This window comes from Orbicella faveolata, unplaced genomic scaffold (assembly GCF_042242905.1).
Source record: "Orbicella faveolata isolate gen_17 unplaced genomic scaffold, um_ofav_v1 contig_34, whole genome shotgun sequence".
NCBI lineage: Eukaryota > Metazoa > Cnidaria > Anthozoa > Scleractinia > Merulinidae > Orbicella > Orbicella faveolata.
The window spans coordinates 31,050,203-31,069,688 of NW_028301563.1; the positions used below are offsets into that span (position 1 = coordinate 31,050,203).

At 39.7% G+C, this 19,486-nt stretch overlaps 1 protein-coding gene across 1 annotated transcript; it reads right to left on the reverse strand.

Moving 5' to 3' along the window:
* Window positions 1-1,103: 1,103 nt before the first annotated feature.
* On the reverse strand, window positions 1,104-18,933 carry LOC149105753 (uncharacterized). Its single transcript, XM_089271075.1, has 14 exons — window positions 18,742-18,933; window positions 18,113-18,336; window positions 17,597-17,707; window positions 16,641-16,803; window positions 16,080-16,270; window positions 15,504-15,614; window positions 15,176-15,323; window positions 14,598-14,694; window positions 14,053-14,105; window positions 13,349-13,618; window positions 12,682-12,756; window positions 5,933-6,043; window positions 5,214-5,447; window positions 1,104-2,767 (listed from the first exon to the last, which is right to left on the reverse strand). Exons 2-14 carry the CDS (start codon window positions 18,308-18,310, stop codon window positions 2,430-2,432), a joined length of 2,100 nt encoding a protein of 699 aa, XP_089127201.1. The 5' UTR covers window positions 18,311-18,336; window positions 18,742-18,933; the 3' UTR covers window positions 1,104-2,429.
* Window positions 18,934-19,486: the final 553 nt, after the last annotated feature.

Genomic DNA, 19,486 nt, shown 5'->3' on the forward strand with positions numbered 1-19,486 from the left:
TTTGTGAGGTACTTACTGCCACGGCAGTACTACTCGAGAAATACTACATTAACTGAGGAAAAAGAACTGTGGTTTGGTCAGCGTTTTACTTCAGTGGTGCCAGTCCCAGGACAGAGCTCACGGTTAACAGGAAACCGTCGAAGTTGACAGGTGAGCCTGTGTTGCAGAAGTCAGTGGAACAGCTTGTAGTTTTACAGCATCCAAGATTGGTTGTTTTATCACAATCACGGCCTTTAACTGGCTGGCTGACAAGTTGACGAGCATGAAAAACTTTTACACGGCGTAATACACAGTATCGCATGAAAGTACTGCTATAGCTTTCTTTTGAATGGTTAGACACTAGGGTTTCGATTGTTTTTTCTTTCTTCTCGGGCAAAATCGATCAAAAATGAGCGGCAGAGTCAGAGGCTCGAAAATTCGAAAGTAAAGATGGTCATTATAAACTATTAATCGTAAGTCGTATTTGAACTTCCTTACTTGTATATTTAGAGCTAAATAGATTGCAATTCGATAAGAAATCAAATATTTTACGTAATTTGAAAGCTAATGACACAAGACAGCTAAACTAGAGCTCTTCATTTAGCCGATTTTCAAATGCACAAAATACATGAAATACTGAATCTAGAAGACCCATGGCTGTGAATAATTAGCAGACACCCTTGTACATTTATTTTTGTCTTGATTACGTACAACATGTATGACGCATGCGCATAGGCTAAGTCAGGTTAAGCTACTTGAATCTGTGGTAAGTTATCATCAATATGCTAAAAATGTTTTTCAAGTAAAATTAAAATGCTGATATATCCCAAATAATATATTTTTGTTTTCTCTTTCATATCAGCTAAATTTCTGACTGAAAAGAAAAACGTTCGTGCCAGTGGAATTTTAAATTTCTTCAATAAATCGTGCCAGCTGGTAATCATGGTATATGTGTACAACAAAACAAGGTCAAGACTTAACTGGAAACTTTGAATACAACTATCATGATTCCCTAAAGGCGGGTTTAACAGAAGCAATTGGACATTGGGAATTCACAGTAGAAGTTACGAAAAAATTATTTCTTTCCTCTTAGATCAAAACGAACACAAACAGAAAACAACGCGTTATTTTCACACTGCTCTGTTTTATTGTTACAAGCTTTTATAACGGTGTGTCTGACATTTGTATTTGTTTTCTGCGTTTGCACTCTCAAAAGATACGCTACGATGCTATACTTTATTTAACGTGAGGTTTACGCTTAGTTTATCAGCTAGTTTACAGGTAATCCACGGCCCTAGTATATTCTAAAAATTAAAGCTAAAAATGTACATTAATTGATCATATCAACCTATAAACGCAGAGAACTAAAAATCTAGGGAATCGAATTACAGGAAATTCCCATATCAGTCAAATTTAAGCGATCAAATCTTGTTGTTCATTTATTTAGTGCCTACTTTACTTCTAATATCATTTGCCAGCCCGTTCCATTTCTTTGCGGCAAAATATCTCCATGATTTGAGACCATAATTAGTCGTGTTAATTTTCGGCAAAGAAAGGATATAGTCCTGTCGAAGATTATACTTGGATGAGCGTAAGGTGATGAAATCTCTAATTGCGGATGGAACTTTGTCCGATATACAATTGTTTATTGTCAATATCATGTCTTGGATTCTTCGAGTTTCCATGGATTGGAGTCTGCCGATTCTTTGTAAGAGATTCTTGGCAAAAGATCTTAATTACTACGAACGAAAAAATCCCTTCTCAATCTACGTTTTCTAAATCCCCTTTAATTGCCGGAATAAGATAAGAAATCAAAAGCAGGTGGATTCCTGTGACTTTTAACCTATCCTGGTATGATGCTCGTGGAATTCAATCAATTGAAACTCAGCAACAAGATTAATACATATATTTATTAACTAACGTTAAATTTTTTCATCCGGCAGCTAAGGTTTTACTCCGGACACACACACGTGTTTTCTCCTTTTATCTGATTGGTGGATAGACAATATAGGTGTTAATCAAAACATATGAAAGGAATTCTAAAGACAAACATTACTCCTATCGGCGCGTTTTCGTGACTTACGTGAAAGACTAAAAGGAGAATTTCTTGTAGAAGTCATTTGCTCGGCTAACGTTATAGCTTGTCATAACACGGAGCCATGTGTTATAACACATGGTAATTACCATTAATTTAGTAATTTGGTAATTTCCAAAGAAGTAATCTCGAAGAAAACTGTTTATCTTAGACTAAGGATACGTGACTACTCGATTTTGTACTAACCTATTGATTGACATATCATCGGTGATATTGAAATTTTTCTGATTATATTGCACTTCTTTAATTTACCAACAGTTTGTATATACCCTTATATATTTGCAAAGGTATAATTTTACTGAACAGGGTGTGTAAAACCATAGTTATAACTTAAACTCCAGGCTCCGCGATTTCTTCAGGTAGTTTCATAGAAGACTTCGACTTCGTCAGGTCGGAAGTAGTAACTACCCGCCAGGAATGATTGTGTGAAGGAGGATCCAGGGATGTTGTCAGGTGGCGGGCTGTAGGTGGATCCAAGCTTTGAGTATGAGTTGGTGTTTGATGCAGCGTTGTTGTGAATGTGAATATCGTGTCCTCTTCCAAATGTTGGTCCATAGGAAGAGCAGACATAGATTGACTCTTTCCGGGAACTAAACACTCCTGTTTGATCTAGCTTTAGTGGCTGCCAACCAGGCTTGTTAACCAATGAGAAGAGAAAGGCTGCTGAATGGTAGTGATATGAACAACTGGAGCCTAATTTGAAATACGCAAAGGAAAGAACTGTTATTTTCGTTGCATTGCCTCAAAAAAACACTTCTGTCGCTGACGAAAAAGGATAGGTAGTTCCACAGAAGTGAAAAGTTTCAAAAAAGAGAGAGAAATCTTCGGTAAATGCCAAATTTAATCTTTCAAAACAGTTTGGGAAGATCAACAACGGTCGTATTGGTTTTCTCGTTGTATGGCTAGAGAATACCCCCCCCCCCCCCCCCACACACACACACACACTTTTTTATTACTGCCGCCCTTTTCGCGCTGCTTCCCAACCAGTCCAATTAAATCCCTGAACTCTCCCTTCCCCACGATATATGTAGGAGTGTCAGAGCGGAGAAAGGTAATAAACATGTGCGAGTTTTGGTGGAGAACGAAATGGAGGGGAAAAAAAAAACGAGCTAGGGAAAATGGCAGGAAAAAAATTCGTGCAAAGAGAAACCCACGGAAAATAAATTCATGGAGAAGAAGAGTCGCATTTTGGTATCAAACCAGTCTAATTATAACTCAGCCAAGGTGTTTAAAATGTTGACAATTTTTTCAGTGTTTGTCACTGGATCTCATTTATATAAAGTCACTGTGTTTGTTTTGAGGTTCATACTTTTGTCAAATCTTCTATCTCAATAATTCACAACTTCTGATATATTTTGATTATTTCTCAAATTTAAATAGGACGTGAGTGACTTGTCAGGCAAGATAAAAGCAACATAACTCACTCAAATTGCCTTTCTTTGATTGCTCGGTATTTTGTTATAAAACATTTACAAAAATTGTACAATAAATAAGTATACATCAAATACTAAAATGATTTCTAATCGCTTCCTCCTCTCCCACTGGGTGTACATTTTGGAAAAGCTGTTGCATTAACCCTTTCATTTATTCAAAATAAACGCCAAATAGCTTAACAACTTTCCCTTGAGTTATCTCCGTAGACTCCTCCACATCAGGAGGCTGAATAAAATTCTAAACACAGAGGTCCTGTAACGGACCAGCATCCTGTGCACACAACCTCTTACAGAATGCACAAGCGAAATGGGCTGGCCATGTTGTCTGAATGCCAGACAGTCGACTGCCCAAACGGCTGCTTTATGGAGAAGTGCGTCACAGCAAGCGCTCAGTTGCAAAGAATCTCTCAAGACCTAGGTGCAGGCGTCAACGTCAACACTTTGGAGTCGCTTCCTCTCGACCGTCCCACCAAGCGAGGGAAGATCACCGCATAGAGGCCCAGAGCAAACGCGCGCCATAGGCAAGCAAATATGGTAAGAAGCTGGTTTAAAAACATTCGTGTAAAGGGTTACAATTGAAAAAAAATATCTTGAACTGTCAACTGGAGAAAAAGATTCATGCGAGCCAAAATTGCGCCCCCTTCACTTCTCCAATAGTCCGTCCCTTACTATCAGTCCACTGGTCTTTCCACAATTGCAGCCCGCGTTATTACCTGAGCCCGCAAGTGGGGTTAGGGATGCGCAGAAAGCTGTGCAGTACGTTTTTCCGCTCTGAATATAGAGGTTGAAGTAGTATGGTACCCAGCACCTGTGTGTTCGTGAGTTAAGATTTGTTTAGATCAAACCTAGTCATGCATTCGATTTAACTTCATCCAGATCCTCTACTCTGTCCTGAAAAAACTTTCCTTCGTCGAGTTTTATTCTTTTGAAGACTGGTTCATTTAATGCCCTTCGACGCTTTATTTCATGAAGCTCTATTGCGCACATATACAAAGTACAAATTCTGGCTCCATGAAGGTAACGAGTGTCCATAGAAAGGTATAATCTCTTCTTTTCAGTCTCAACTTTACTATTTTCTACTTTCACATCGTTGTGTCCTACGGCTGCATGGAATATACATGCCTTCAGTTTAATTGATTAAAGAGCTGCTATGTATAGAAAAATATAACTTCAACTCAACTTATTTTCACGTGGCTCGATACCCTTTGAGAAAGCAAGAGTTGCCACACTTTCGATTTCCATGAGAGCCGAGATACATGTCTGTACAAAATACTTCAAGTCAACAAGCTGCGTTTTTACATATTTCTGGATGCGAGCCCCATGCTAGGTTTACAACTCTTCAAAAGCTGGTTACGCTCCTGCTGCAGATGTTAAAGCTTTTTATTTGTAGTTTGTTTCATAGAAGACTTCCACTTCGTCTGGTTTAAAGGACTGACTTCCCGCCGGAATGATCGCGTAACTTGCATGGTCTGCCAAACGTTCGACGATTGATGGCGAATCATGTACGTTTGATATCAATTTATATTAAGCTTTCGCTTGTGACGTGTCCACACTTAAATGCAAATGAGGGCAATTAAGTTCATCTTATAATACTTGATTTTTTTTTGAATTAACGATTAAAAAGATGCGAGGTGATGGGCTCGGAGAGCTAATAAATCACAATTAGAGAGGGAATCTAAATCTGAATTAAATTGAATGCTACTCACCCCACGATGCACCCGTATATCCCCCAAAGATGTACTTCCCTACACGGATAATTGTCACTGTTGGTCCTTTGTTGTCGCATAATGAATGAAAAGTAGTGCTAGCCCAGCCATCCACTGATGCAAGCCAGCAACGCTTCCAAAGAGACTTACTTTGCCTGACGGGATTTAACCACTTGCTTAAATTGGTCAAGTGGCTGATGTTCTTGTTCAAAATTTTTGAAGCCCATAAACTAGCTGTGGTAAATGAAAAAAAATAATTCAACTTAATCTAATGAGAACATATCTAAAGGTTCTGGAAAAACAGGAATAGTTTTTATCAAAGAGAATCAATATGACAAGTGACATTTAAATTTTCTACTCGATCAGTAAGGGTATCTTTTACGTTCAGTCCCTAAGAAAGTATCCTGAATATATATGGGTTATTGACCATGCGTGAGGGTAAGATGCTGGATATTAGCCAATATCCAGCCATCTTGACCAAACAAACTTGGTCAATAAAGGATTTATTATAGGGAAAAAGAACACTATTTTCTTGCAGGACACAGCGCGCGGGTAATCCCGAGCGGGCAATAGAGCGCCATCTTGCCGCCCAGGTAGCCAATCACAGCGCAGAATTCTGTTCATCTGGCCAGCTCACGGAGCTCGCCATATAGTAATATGTCACACCTCCGAATTAACACATGCTCAGGTCAAGGTACAATGTCTGGTTTTAAGCTCACCGTCACAGTGGCGACCATAATGAAATGGCAAACAGTCACAGCTATATCCATCGCTGTCTACATTGCAAGTTCCTCCGTTTAGACAAGGACTGCTGTGACAAGGGCTAATATCTGAACAGGGTGAAAAAAAAATAATAGTCACGCCTTTACAAATGCAACTTAATAAGTAACTAACTGAGTTGGTATGTAAGTCAGAGAGTGAGTGAGTGTGTGCGTGAGTGAGCGAGTGAGTGAGTGAGTGAGTGAGTGAGTGAGTGAGTGAGTGAGTGAGTGAGTGAGTGAGTGAGTGAGTGAGTGAGTTAGCATGTAAGGAAGTAAGTAAGGAAGGATGGGAGAGAGGGAGGGAGGAAGGAATAAAGGAAGGAAGTCAGTAGGTCAGTCAGTCAGCCAGTCAGTCAGTAAGTCAGTAAGTCAATCAGTCAGTAGGTTAGTAGGTCAGTAAGTCAGTAAGTCAGTGAGTCAGTCAGTCAGTCAGTAATGCCAGGAGTATCAGTAGTTCACATAGTGTGATACGGTCTCGGTGAGGGTAGTTCTGAAAAGAACTGTTGTTGGTGACTGACGTTTCGACAGCCTGAGCGGAAGTCATCTTCAGAGTCAGGCGAATAGTGTTTGTCATTCGATGTTGTTATAAGTCTGGTCCGTTAAACGTGATTGGTCAGTTTAGCCATGATGGTATTGACTGAAAGACTCGTGTAAAGTTTGTCATCAGTCATCGGTCGGTTTCAATCCATCTATTGTTAGTCAAATCGGTCGGTTTTTGGTCCTTCTATTGTTAGTCAAATTAAGTCGGTCTGTTAGAAGTCCGTTTGTCGGTTTAATACGTTTCGTTTCCGTCGTGGATAAGTCGTTTGTAAGGCGCCGGTAGTTGTTGACATCTGTTAAAAGGCGTTTGTTCTAGGTTAGTGTACCAGTTTCCCAGAGTCAGTCGTTGAAAATAGTTTGTACTGTAGGTTCGTCAGCGTAACTACCTTTTAAAAAAAAGCACTGAAATCATCCCGTGACGAAGACTGGTTTGCTTATAAAGCAATGCGAAATCATGTGACGAACTCAGTAAAGAAGGCGAAGCAAACATACAACAAGAAATTAATTGATAACCATAAAAATGACACCAAAGCTTTCTGGAGAACAATGAAGAAGATCATTCCCGGGGAAAAGAGCTCTGCCGGTTTCAAAATATCCATATTGATGGCGAGCTTTGTGGTGATGGAAAGAAAATTGTTAATGGTTTCAATAAATTTTCGCTTCAGCCGCTGTACGCCTTAAGCAGGCTCTCGGTAGTGTTGCTTTTGAAAAAAGAAGGGCTGATCAAAAGGATAATCGATTAATACCAAATTTTAAATTACCGCTGTTACCTTTTCAGACTGCATCTGGCGTGGCATGCACCATGGATTGCTCACTGGGGCAGTATTTATTGACTTGCGAAAGGCATTTGACCCCGTTGATCACGAAATACTCATTAGCAAACTAGATGTCATATGGACTTAAGGACATTGAGTTAGACTGGTTTCGAAACTGCCTGACAGACCGTAAACAACTCGTGAGTTTTGGTAAGGAAATCTCTGCACCATGTCCTATTACGTCGGTGTCCCACAAGGGTCAATTCTGGGTCCTTTACTCTTTGTCCTTTTCGTCAACGATCTGCCTATAGTTCTGAAACGATGTCAGATTCTGATGTACGCTGACGATACAGCTATGTATTTCACCGCTAGTAATGCCCAAGAATTCAGTAGTACTCTTACCAGTGAACTCGCCAAGGTTAATGTCTGGCTCGTAGACAATAGTCTTGTTATTCACCAGGGCAGAACAGAATGTGTTTTAATTGGCACTGGTTCTAGGTTAGCAACTGCTGATTGTTTTGTAAATATCGATGGCAAGGAGCTAACACGGGTTGCTGAGTATAAGTACTTAGGAGAAATTTTGGATGAGTCGCTTTCATGGAACGTGCATTAGTAAGAGAATAGGAATTCTTGGCCGCACCAGGAGGAGCATTAGTATGTACACTGCTACTATGATTTACAAATCATTTATTCCTCCTGTTATTGATTACTGCGATACCGTTTGGAACTTTTGTGGACGTACGAATGCTGATAATATAGAGAAGTTACAAAGACGCGCGGCAAGGATTTTCATGCAAACCGCGACAGCAGTGATAATGCGTTAGCACACCTTAAATATGATACGCTGGGGCTTAGACGGGAGTTGCAAGTGCTAAATCTTGTGAAGAAATGTTTAAATAAACGCTGCCCGCAATTTTTAATGGACTATTTTTATTTGAATAGAGACATTCTATTAAATTTCGGTCAGATTGATTTCAGTGACGTATGGCAGACGAATACCCGGAGTAGCCTAGACTGACGCCTAGACAATAACAGAATGCGCATGCGTTTGGATGCTTGTTGTTGATTTTGGCTGAACTTCAGGGATTCATAGTCGTCGTCTTTCGTAAACTTTTATGTACAGCAGGAAACCCAAGGGGCTCATTTACTTGATCGACTTTGCTATCCGCACAACTTCTATCATTCTCACCAAATAACTCAGTAGCTCTCAGTCGGTGAAGATGCTGATTATTGCAACTCGCAGGAATGGGATCGGAAACTGTATCTTCTGGCAAGTTTGCTGCAGTTTGGTACAGAAGAGCAACTTGCTTAGAATTTATGGTTAGAACTATTATTATGCTTGTCATACAAACGTTTTTATTTGGCATGCACCTCAACTGGAAGCCTAAACGACCAATTTTATCAAGTTTCGAAAGCTAACAGGTTGTGATCGGTAAATTCTGCTCAACTGCAGGATGTTTTAATAGTTCCGACTCTTTTCAACCGAAACCTGGAAGAATATTTCGTTCCTCTGCGAATTCGACTTTACAAATCTGTTGAAATATCTGTGTTTCAAGGAGTTCAGCTCTAGTAGCGCTTGTCATGATGAAATAATAATTGTGCCCCTGCCTTGTGATCTGAGTGCAAAGTCCAAGGCCAGGACGACTTGCCTTGTTGTTTTTCATCTCCTTACATGTATATTAATGAGAATTCCAGAAAAGGTTGCTGTAGTACGTCGTTGTTTAGTAAATAAGCCTGTGGCTAAGTGGTTCGTATAGAAATTCAATGCAAGGTTAAGTTTAATTTCGCAAGGTAATTCCTTGCCTCAAAACTTGTTGGTTACAAGACAGCGCTGCGAGCGAATTCTTGTTTAATACATAGCGGTCAAACTTTTGTTAAATAATTAAAGTGCACCTAACCCCAAAATTTTTTTTTCGCTAGAACGGATCTACTTATTATTTGAAATAGTTCTGCGAAAAAAATTTTGAGTTCCGTTAAATCCTCGATTTTCTGTGCCACGACGAAATCTCGAAAATAGCTCCAAAACACCGCCATTTTGTTTCACGACCGAGTTTGAGGAGAATGGGTCCAGCGGCTCTTGTGACGTCTACCCAGGAAGGTTGGATATCTCATTTCCTCTCATTTCCTTCAGGATGGTGCAATACACATTCGAAAAGTGCGCAGAAACGCCTTCCAGAGGTGCTATCGGCTGTTGCAGCAATATTCCAGATTTAAAGAAAGGTATACTGTACAATTTACTGACGATGATCGGCTAATGGTGCAATAAAGACGTAAACGATGGTTGATTTTGTCGAACCGAAACAAGCGAACTGAATCTGTGAGAACCATTGAAGAACTCTCACTGGAATTTGTTCCGCAGACTTTCGAACGCTATTTTCATAAATTTTCTGCTTAAAGCTAACCAGCAATTTGTAGAAATACTACCTACAACCTATATCTTCCAATCCCGCAGTATTTATAACATAACCGGCAAAGTTGTGTGATCCGGTCATGATCAAGAAGCGTTATACTGATATGTAAATAGATCGCAACTGTACGCCGCTAACCGACACTTATTTCTCTTTCGATTTAGATGAAAGTCGAAGATTAATCCTCTAGAATTACATGATAACAAAATTGTTAGACTCACAGAGTTTTTCGAAGGTTTGGAAATCAGTAGTGCGACAAAGATTCTGTGCAATAGCGTCGAAAATATGACCGCGTAACATCATCTGCGGACCGCTTAGGGAACACATCCTTTTCGCTCATCCGACGAATTTCACTGCAAACTTTGAGAACAATTTACATTGGTTATTTGGAGTTACGACTTAAAACGTGTGACAATGTGAAATCGGTAATTGTATGAAATGTTTCCTTCCGCCTTGCTTCCCGCAGCTTCAAAACTACAGGTCCAAACAATACGATTTTTAATCGATCGAAGCCAATGTTTTGGAGGTCATCAAGTCTCGAAAACTGCAACACGTACGTCGCTCTTATAAACATGAAGCATTCAACTGAAAGTAAAACACAAACTGGATTTAACAGAACCTTGACAAAATACATTCTCGGTAAGGACAAATGTAAACGGGCTATAAACACGCGTGGGAATCTTATGTTTAGTTGACGAAATTACCATCCAAAGCAGTCCTTGAGTTTTCTTTCCTGCTTTTCGTTTGCCTGCTCCTCCACTTCATATCTAGCTTTCCATTCCTAATATACAAGCAGCTCGTCCGCAAAGACGTCTTCCCCGTCGCCGCTTGAAATATTGTAAATTGCTCTCAAAGCTCTAAGCAGTGAGTTCACAGTTGTCGAACGTGCTCGATCGAAGTTTATTTCGGAGCCTTCCGAATCGAAACTTAACTCTGACTCCAGTGACGAAAAAGAAATGACTCTGAGACAAAACTTGGACGTTTTAGTCCCAAAATACATCGGAACGATTAGTTTTGCGTTCTATTTTCTCGAGCAAATACAGAGAGTTGACTGAGGCGCTATTGTGTTTGGTTCCTGGGTAGACGTCATCAGGTACCGCCGCCCCAGACTCCCTAAAACGCGGTCGTGAAACACTTAATCGCGACTTTGAAAGGGCATAGAAAATCGAGGATTCAACCAAATTCAAAAATTTCTTCGCCCAAATGCTTCAAATAAAGTCTAGATTTGTTTTAGCGAAAAAAAAATTTTGGGGTTAGGTGCACTTTCACTTCGAAAGCTACTCTAGCTTACTCTTGAACCCCAAATTTAAGAAACTTGGTATATTTTTGTTTTCTTTGATCCAGGGCTACAGTTACATGTAATAGAAACTTAAATATTTTGAGTAGTCAGTATTTGCCTGTGGTTGGAAAGCGCGATGTTTCTGACTCGATAATATCCGTTTTGATCCAAATGAGCCGTTTGACTTGACCATGGCCAGTTAAGATTAAAACTAAAGCGAAGAGTTTAAATTGCTTTTCTCTAGCAGTCACTGTCCTTCCGCGGCACGAAATCGGCTCATAAATTGAGACAAATTGTCTCAATTTGCGGGTGTTTGTCTAAGCCACACTTTTCGCCCCAGACCACGTGACCCGAAATGATTGACCGCGGCGAAATATTGAGGCCCAGGAACTAGGCAACACATTAAGGCTGGTTTTCACTAGGGCATAAGCACAAGCATAAGAAATTACGAAACAAGTGAGAACACCAGAACATAAGCACAAGAGCACACGCAGGCGCAGTATTAACAAAATTCCTCGATACCAGCTTTCCTAAACTACAATCAAGATGGCCGATGAGGATGAAATCTTTCTCTTTGCGTTGTTTTGTGTTACGTTAAAATCAAAATAAAGTGGACGCGGGGACTATGAATTCCATGAAAAAGCTTCATGAGGTAAACCTTGTTAAGCTTACATTTGTAAACGAAAGCCTATAAATGATGTCAGATAACAATAATTACCTGAGGGAAAACCAGTCTTCCGTGCGACGTCTAGCCATGCTAGCTCCATTTTGTTGCGGTCTTGAAAATCTTTACTTGTTTTTTCATACAAAACCGGGTATTGTCTCACCGCCTTGGAGAGAAGTTCATCTACTGACAGCTCGGCATTTACTGAGGTGTCAAATCGACTGGAATCCGCCATTTTGCTTGTGGTTAGTTTCTCGAGGAGGTATGGGTCAAAGTGAGCGATGATTGGTTGACCGCCTTACGCTTGTACTTATGCTTATTTCACTCGCGTTCGCACTGCGACATAAGCATAAGAAGAACGAACCATGTTCGTTCTTCTTGTGCTTATGCTTATGTTTATGTCGTGGGTGTTCTCACTTGCTTCTGCGAGTGCTTTTGCTTATGTTTATGTTTGTGCTTATGGGCAAGTGAAAACCAACCTTTACTCGCGACATTTCACATGCTCACGTTCTCTATTCTTAGAAACCAATTACCGTATCTGTTAGATTAGAAAATTCTTTGGAGGTCGTTAGGAGCCTATCAGCTTTCTAGTCCAGGTTCTGGAAAAGATAGATTTAAACTGCCTTGTCATTGGCTCGGCGCTATCAAAGAAATCGCGCTCTGTTCCAGGGGTTTTTCGCGCGGGTCACAATAGAGACATGACCGACACCGGAAACCGCGCAAGAAAAACCTCTGGCACCCAGGGTAAATTTTTTATGGAACGCTTAAAAAAATTATTTGCCAGAACTAATCCGTGAGCGCTACATTTTATTGATTCACATTGCAAAATTCAGACCACTCAGGAAGAAAAAGGTTGCTTCTGTTTCCAATCAAGGAAACCTCGAAACACTGAAATTATAGCACGCTTTTTTAACCCAACCACTTGATATATAATCGTTTTACATTAAATAGTATTTTTTTCATGGAACCCAGATCACCTACGGCCGAGTGGAAGGCTCATTTTTTCAGTGTCAGACGTCAGATGAGTGACAACTAGGTACAAGATTAGCATCTTTACTCACCGTGATTCCTCCACAAACCAACCAACAGCCATTTGTTTACAGCACGAGGAGAGATGTGAAGACCCAGAGAAGACCCTGTGGGGATAATGATTATAACTGTAACAAGGCTCTCGAGTCTGATTGATTATCAGTAACTCCTATTTTAATACCTATTGCTCAGTGTACGCTCGTGCCTGGCGTTATTGGACCACAAGCGTCATTTGTGCGCGCTGTTGAAGAAAAGTTGCTCTTGAATGGGTTCTCCCTCTCATTTATGATAATTACGTCATCATTAATTATAGAACATAATTATTATATAATAAACAAATCATTTCTTTTCCTAGCCTTTGTCAACTTCCAGAACACGCTCACTGCGGTAAAAGAATACCGCTCCAGTGAAAATCGATGTGGAATTGCGAGTAAAATAAATGCAAGTTGATCGGTTTAGGAATTAATTTTCTTTTACTATGACTTGAATAAATAGCAGGACCCGGAAAAGTGACTTCGTTTATTTGTTTGTTTGTTTGTTTGTTTTTTTGTTTTTTACTTCTCTGTGGAATCAGGTAACAGCTATCAAATCAGACGGGTTATATATGTTGTCCGCAATCAGTTTTGTACCAAGGAACATAGTTGTACAATGGAAGTATTCATAAATATATCCCTGTAATTATCCGTATTAGCGACTGACCTCCCCATGTATTGCCTTTGACGTCAGTATCCGTCACTTCTGAAGCTGGAAGCCGAGTAAATCGAGTTTCTGGCACAAACGGAACTTCTCTAATAAACTGCATTCCCGGCTTGTCCCGTATGTTCCCCCACTTAACTGGCAATATCACGTGCCACTGCCGGCCATATACGTCATCACTTTCCATGTACAGACGGTGGCGTTTGCTGACACCGTATAGACGTTTATTTTCAGGATCAAACGCCAGAATTGTAAATAAGGTTGGATCAAGAGCTTAGACAAAATTAAAGAAAACATTGTATCAAGTTCCACTGGTATGCGCACTTGTTACGGTTTGAATTCTAATTAAAACTGCTTTTTCAACCCTTAAAGCCTCGTCATCAACATAGATTTTCTCCTTAATTGCCTTTATATATTTACTGCAAAAACAGTTCGGAAAATTGTTAGGACAATTTTCCAGTGCTGATCGTTTAGCACATTCTCTTGACCTTTGCGATGGAGTATAAATTAATTTTCCGAGGAGAAGTCTGATCGATCTTAATCAAGGAAATTTTGATCAACAGCATTAGCCAAGGGTGATAATTCCCTAAATTCCTAAGACCAGTGTGATATAGTATTTATCTCCTTGCCTTAGAGAAATTTTATTTTGATGACTCTTGGTTTCGTAACTGCACAAGTTTAGAGATCACTTTTAGTTGTAATCTTACCAAAGTGAGATTTTCCTTCATTTTGGGTCCCCAAACATGTGCTTCTTGGAAACCTGTTAAGATTAGAACGAAGGGCAACTGTAGTAATCTACAATCAGTCACAATCACGTAATAATTAAAAGTGCCCTTTCCAATGTTGCACACCAAGATTCTACTTTTCATGGCTTCGAAGAATGTAGGTGTTTGAAGCGAAAATTTGCAAGACCTTTGTAAAAGTTAAAAAAGGTTATAAAGCGCTTATCACTGAGTGTGGAAAAGTTTTAGAAAAGTTATAAAGCTCTTATCACTTGAGTGTCGAAAAGTAATTGGTTTTGTATTACCTCGCTTTCCTATTGGCTTGAAAAACTCCCGCCACTTTTTCATCCAATCAGAAATAATACGAAGCTAATCGTGACTCACGTGCGCTCGTTTTCGTCAGCAACATGCTTCGAGTTTTGATTGGTTCACTGGATTAACTGTGTCCTTTGTGATTGGCCGGAATGATTACTTTGGTTTTACTTGAAACAAGAGAATATCTTTTTAAAGATGTTTACATGAACACTTACACGTCGTCTTCACTGTATTCTCCAAAACACAGAAACACAATCGGCTCATTACCGTCATGCGCACAGAGAAAGCCACGCTTTACTACTGCTGAGAATTCTGAAAGGTGAAAACAAAAGCTCATGTAAAAAGTTGCTGATTATGTCATTACAGCACCATCAGTTTAAGCAAAATCTTAAGTCCTCTATCTTTCTGGAAAAAAGCTTAAAAGCCATTCTCTCCTGCGCGGCACATTTATTCATATAGCTTATACATGGAAATACCTATCCCCACCCCCACCCCCACCCCCACCCCTTCTTTTTTCCTTCCTCTCACTCACTGGTTTAACACATTTTAGTAGTTTCTGGTTGATAATTGTATTGTTACAGAAACTGTGCATACCTCAAGCTCCTGGACAGTTTTTGGTTTGAACACTATCACTCCTCCGAAATCTCTAATTCAGCTTCACACACCTCCCCTTAAAAATTTTGGCTTTTGAGACCCCCACCCCCTCTGAATCACCAATGACCTACCACGGGGATAGATATTATCGAAAACTGGACACAAAGTTTATTGCTAGATTTCACAAAGTACTGTCTACCTTCTTCTTTGACTGGCTTCCCATACACCTCCACGCGCATGCATCTTCTTCCTTGCGTGCCACTGAGGTCAAAGGTCACTGTCGAAGCCTTCTTGGGTACGATCAAGGTGTGCGTAATCACGTGGTCTACCTGGTTTCCTTGGAAACGCTACAAAACCAAAATTGAAAAAGCCGTTTCAATTTAATGAACAACCTTTTTACAAGCATGCATAATTAGCATCATAACTTTGGACGCACAGTAATTGGGTATTGAGCGTAATGTTTGCAAACATTAAAGACTATTCTAAGGTATTAAAAAAAAAATGTCTGAGATATCATTCTCAGATACCTTTTTTTTTCCATGCTCTTGAACGATTTTCCCATCAAATGCTAGGAAGACAAATTCAGGGGGAGGCTCGCATTCATTTTCTGGGTGACACAGTTTTCCCTGCATTGAGATCTATTAAACACAAAATGTTAAAAGCTGAATATTGAACTTTGGGTAACGCTTCAACAGCAAACTACAACAACAACAAACTTAATCAACGTGTCTAGGTAAAATAGCTGAGGGTGAAACCCTCTGCTGGCTAAGCCTCTATAATCCTCAAATGATCCCATTAGATTTAATCATAAACGGCTCCTCTTTTATGGATCCCCTATTCTAATAAGCAAGCACTACAATCGCCACATGCATTTGGACCTACTTGATCTGGTGCCGAATTCTCACTTGTAGCCCGAGAGTAGCAAAAAGTATTGTTCATCCTGTAGAATACGGTTCAATCACACATCACAAGTCACATTTTCACCCACCACTTCCCCCCCCCCCTTCCTCACCCACCCCTTTTTCTAAGCGTATTTAGTACGTTGCCTTTTACTCTACATTATTTTCCCAGAGGGGTTGTTCTTTTTCTGTGGAAACTTTTACCTGAGTAATGTAGTACGGTTTTGTGAGATTGATAGTTAATGTCCTAACACTATCCGACTCCTGAACACACCATGCTTTTTCTGGTCCCGAATTGAGACGGGACTGATCCCGAGTCCCGTTCTCTGTTTCACTCGATGCATTTATCTGGGAATCTTTGATGGCACCAGACTCCATTCCAAGGGGGCGAGGAACTGTATTAAGGAAAAAAAAAACGTGATAAAACGTGAAATAATCAGGCTCTTGAAAGTAACTGATTTAATAACAATTACACTCCGAGCCGGCTCCTTTCAACTGAAGGTTTATTTTCATATGGAGTCAGTCATCTCTATTAAATTTAATAAAACGCCAAATACTTGACCAAGTCTGCAAAAGAAATTGCCCCAATATTGGGTCTTGTTGTGAACATTTCTTCATCCTTTAAAGTAACATTTTTTCCATGAAGTAGTAAAGCAATTTTGGTGAGTTCTTATGGCACATTCCTAGGTGAAAAATAAGTCGCATATTTTTCTATTCTATGCGGAAAACCTTCAACAATTCAGGTATAAAGTATAAGTCGCTCACCATTTCTGTTATCCACAAGATAACATCCATAGAATTCAATTGCCATCGACAAGCGTGTCTTCCAAGAGCGCGGATTAATGCGTAAATACTGGCCGATGATTGGAGGACTGATGACGGATACTTTCACCGGCGGAAATTTGCTGTTAGCTGTACATGTAAATTCCTAAGAGATATGGTGTTGAGAATTTTTAAAAGCCAACTACATAATATTTTGTTTCCAGAGGGGAAAAGCATTCGTGCCACGGTGATTCATTGGAACTTGTCCCAAAATGTCTGGGGTTTTATGTGGCCTGAGTGTAAAACACGGAGTGAACTTTTATTTGTTTTCAATTTTAACGCTGTGGGGTTGCGTCGAAGAAAGATAAATTATTATACAATGGCGACAAATTCAAAGATGTAAGTTAAAGCGTACAATTTTATAAGGAGAAAAAACGACACCAAACGAACCAGGAATAATTATGAAATTTAGTAAATGGTTTGAACCCAGGAGTATCAGTAGTTCGTATAGTGTGATCGTCCGGGTGTCGGGGTAGTTCTGAAAAGAACTGTTGTTGGTGACTGACGTTTCGACAACCTGAGCGGAAGTCATCTTGAGGGACAAGTGAATAGTGTTTGTCAGTCGATGATGTTTTTAGTCTGGTCCGTTGAACGTGATTGGTCAGTTTAGCCATGATCGTATTGGCTGAAAGACTCGTGTGGAGTTTGTCATCAGTCATTGGTCGGTTTCGTTCCGTCTATTGTTAGTCAAATTGTTCTCACTTGACTTTGAAGATGACTTCCGCTCAGGTTGTCGAAACGTCAGTCACCAACAACAGTTCTTTTCAGAACTACACTCACCCGGACGATCACACTATACAAATCGAACTAATTATGAAATTGTTTTGATCAATTCGGCGGAGGGGGAAAATTGGTTGAAAAAAGAATGCGTGTGAAAACTCAGTAAAGTTAACGATTACTTTTGGTTTTCCGCTTGTTTTGTCCTTGTACACCATCCACATTACGTTGTCATTACTGGAATGTACCAAGAACGAGGTCACGTAACTGCCATTTGATCCCTCGATAGAAACCTAAAATTGAATGTTAGCGCAAACAAATATCAAATATTTTCATAGCCAAGAATAAAGACCTCGACACGCATATTTACACTTGACAGTCGGACAAAAGCACACCAAGTTAACACAAAATAAAATATTGCGGGAATATATTGGGGCGTCTAGGTTTGATGCACAAACTGACAGTTACACCCCCGGGGGGGGGGGGTGGTACTCCCAGAAAAATCAGGTGGTGATGTGAGACTCGATTCCCAAAACCCTTACCCTCAGTTTAAGACTAAATCTATGATTTTCCCTACCCTATTTATGACCTGGCCAAAAATTTGATACCCTGTTTGAGACCAAAATGGCCGAGATCGAAACCCTATTTCCCCCCCCCCCCCCCCGGGACAGTTACAAAAGTAACTTAAGTTTCATTACCATTTCAACTTTAGTCTTTGTGCGGAAATCCACTTGAAGAAAATTGTTGCGGTCATAATGAAGCATTCCGTCTTCAACCATAAACACACCAACAGAGCCTGGTCTTGAAAAGTGAGGACAGTTCCCACTTTTGTTTCGTTCAGTCTTCATGTAAGAGGAACTCGACAGCTGACTTTCCTTGATTTTGCCATCTTTCATCCCCAAGGGGCGAAAACGGGAGCATGCTACAAAAACAAAATGATAAATAAGAAATTTTGGCCGGATTAACTTACTAAATTTTCACTGAAATTCAACTAAGAACTTTAAAATTTGCGTCAGCATGGCCATCAAACAATGTTGTTATGGAAACATATAACAACGCTAAGTCCATTCAAGAGAGTAGATACAGCAATGATGTCAGGTTATAACTCATTCTTTAATTAGACTAAATTTTGCAAATTTGTTCGTTCTGTAATCCGTCTTTATCTTCCCAAATCTTGGCCATCCTTGTCCATCTTCGGCCTATTAATACCTCCTTGGTAATTCTGTACCTTTAGAAAGTGTTATTGTGTGGCCTTCGGAAAAAAAAACCCGAATCACATGATGTCAAGAAAACCAGGATATTCCATCATCATAAATTGATAACTTACTTGGTGCGTAGAACTCAAAGGAAGACCTTGTTCGTTCTGTTTTTGGAGCTCCATCCAGGCTTTCATCTTCCCAGTAATATTCCACAGCTACAAAAGTCGACGTTTGTGAAGTTTTTCCCGGCGAGGTTCTCTTCTGATGGTCAACTTTAAGATTTATGGCGAGGGTGATATTTTGGCAGGATTCCAACTTATCAAACTGAAATTTATAAATTCATGGAGAACAGTCTGTGATTTTTCTTTAGCCGAGTAATTTTAAGTTTATTTTGGTCGATTTTAAGCCTTTCCACGAATATCACGTTAAATCACCTAAATAGCTTTGCGGAAATTCTCAAAACATTTTTTAAATATCACAAAAAATTTTCTAAATATTTCTAGAAACGTTCTCAATAGTTTCTTGTTTTTATTTTAAAGATAAGCCGATTTTGAGTCACTTAGGCCAAAACTTGCTTAAAACGTTCTTGTAGTCGGTAGGAGTAGGGGAGGCAAGTTGCTAATTTAGAGCTTTTAGCGATATGGAAAAACACATTTTTCCAGGGGGAAATTGCTGAAGTGGATTCTTTCTGGCATATAACTGAGTATTGTTTCAAGAAAATAGTGAGGAAAACACAGGGCTATGGGAAAAAAGCTAGTAAATATTACTAAATATCCCCTAAATTTTCTTCTAAAGATCCCAAAAGATATCCTGATAATTGTGGAAAGCCGGCCCTAGTTTGTTTGCACTTCAAAGTTCTGTTTGAACAATTTG

Excerpts from the sequence above, each read along its gene's own strand:
- LOC149105753 (XM_089271075.1), bottom strand. The coding sequence starts at position 18,310 with ATGAAAGATGGCAAAATCAAGGAAAGTCAGCTGTCGAGTTCCTCTTAC. Across the intron at positions 16,804-17,596 it reads AAACAAGCGGAAAACCAAAA|GAATTTACATGTACAGCTAA; the intron begins GTAATCGTTAAC and ends CATATCTCTTAG. Across the intron at positions 14,695-15,175 it reads GAAGCCAGTCAAAGAAGAAG|AATTCTCAGCAGTAGTAAAG; the intron begins GTAGACAGTACT and ends TTCACCTTTCAG.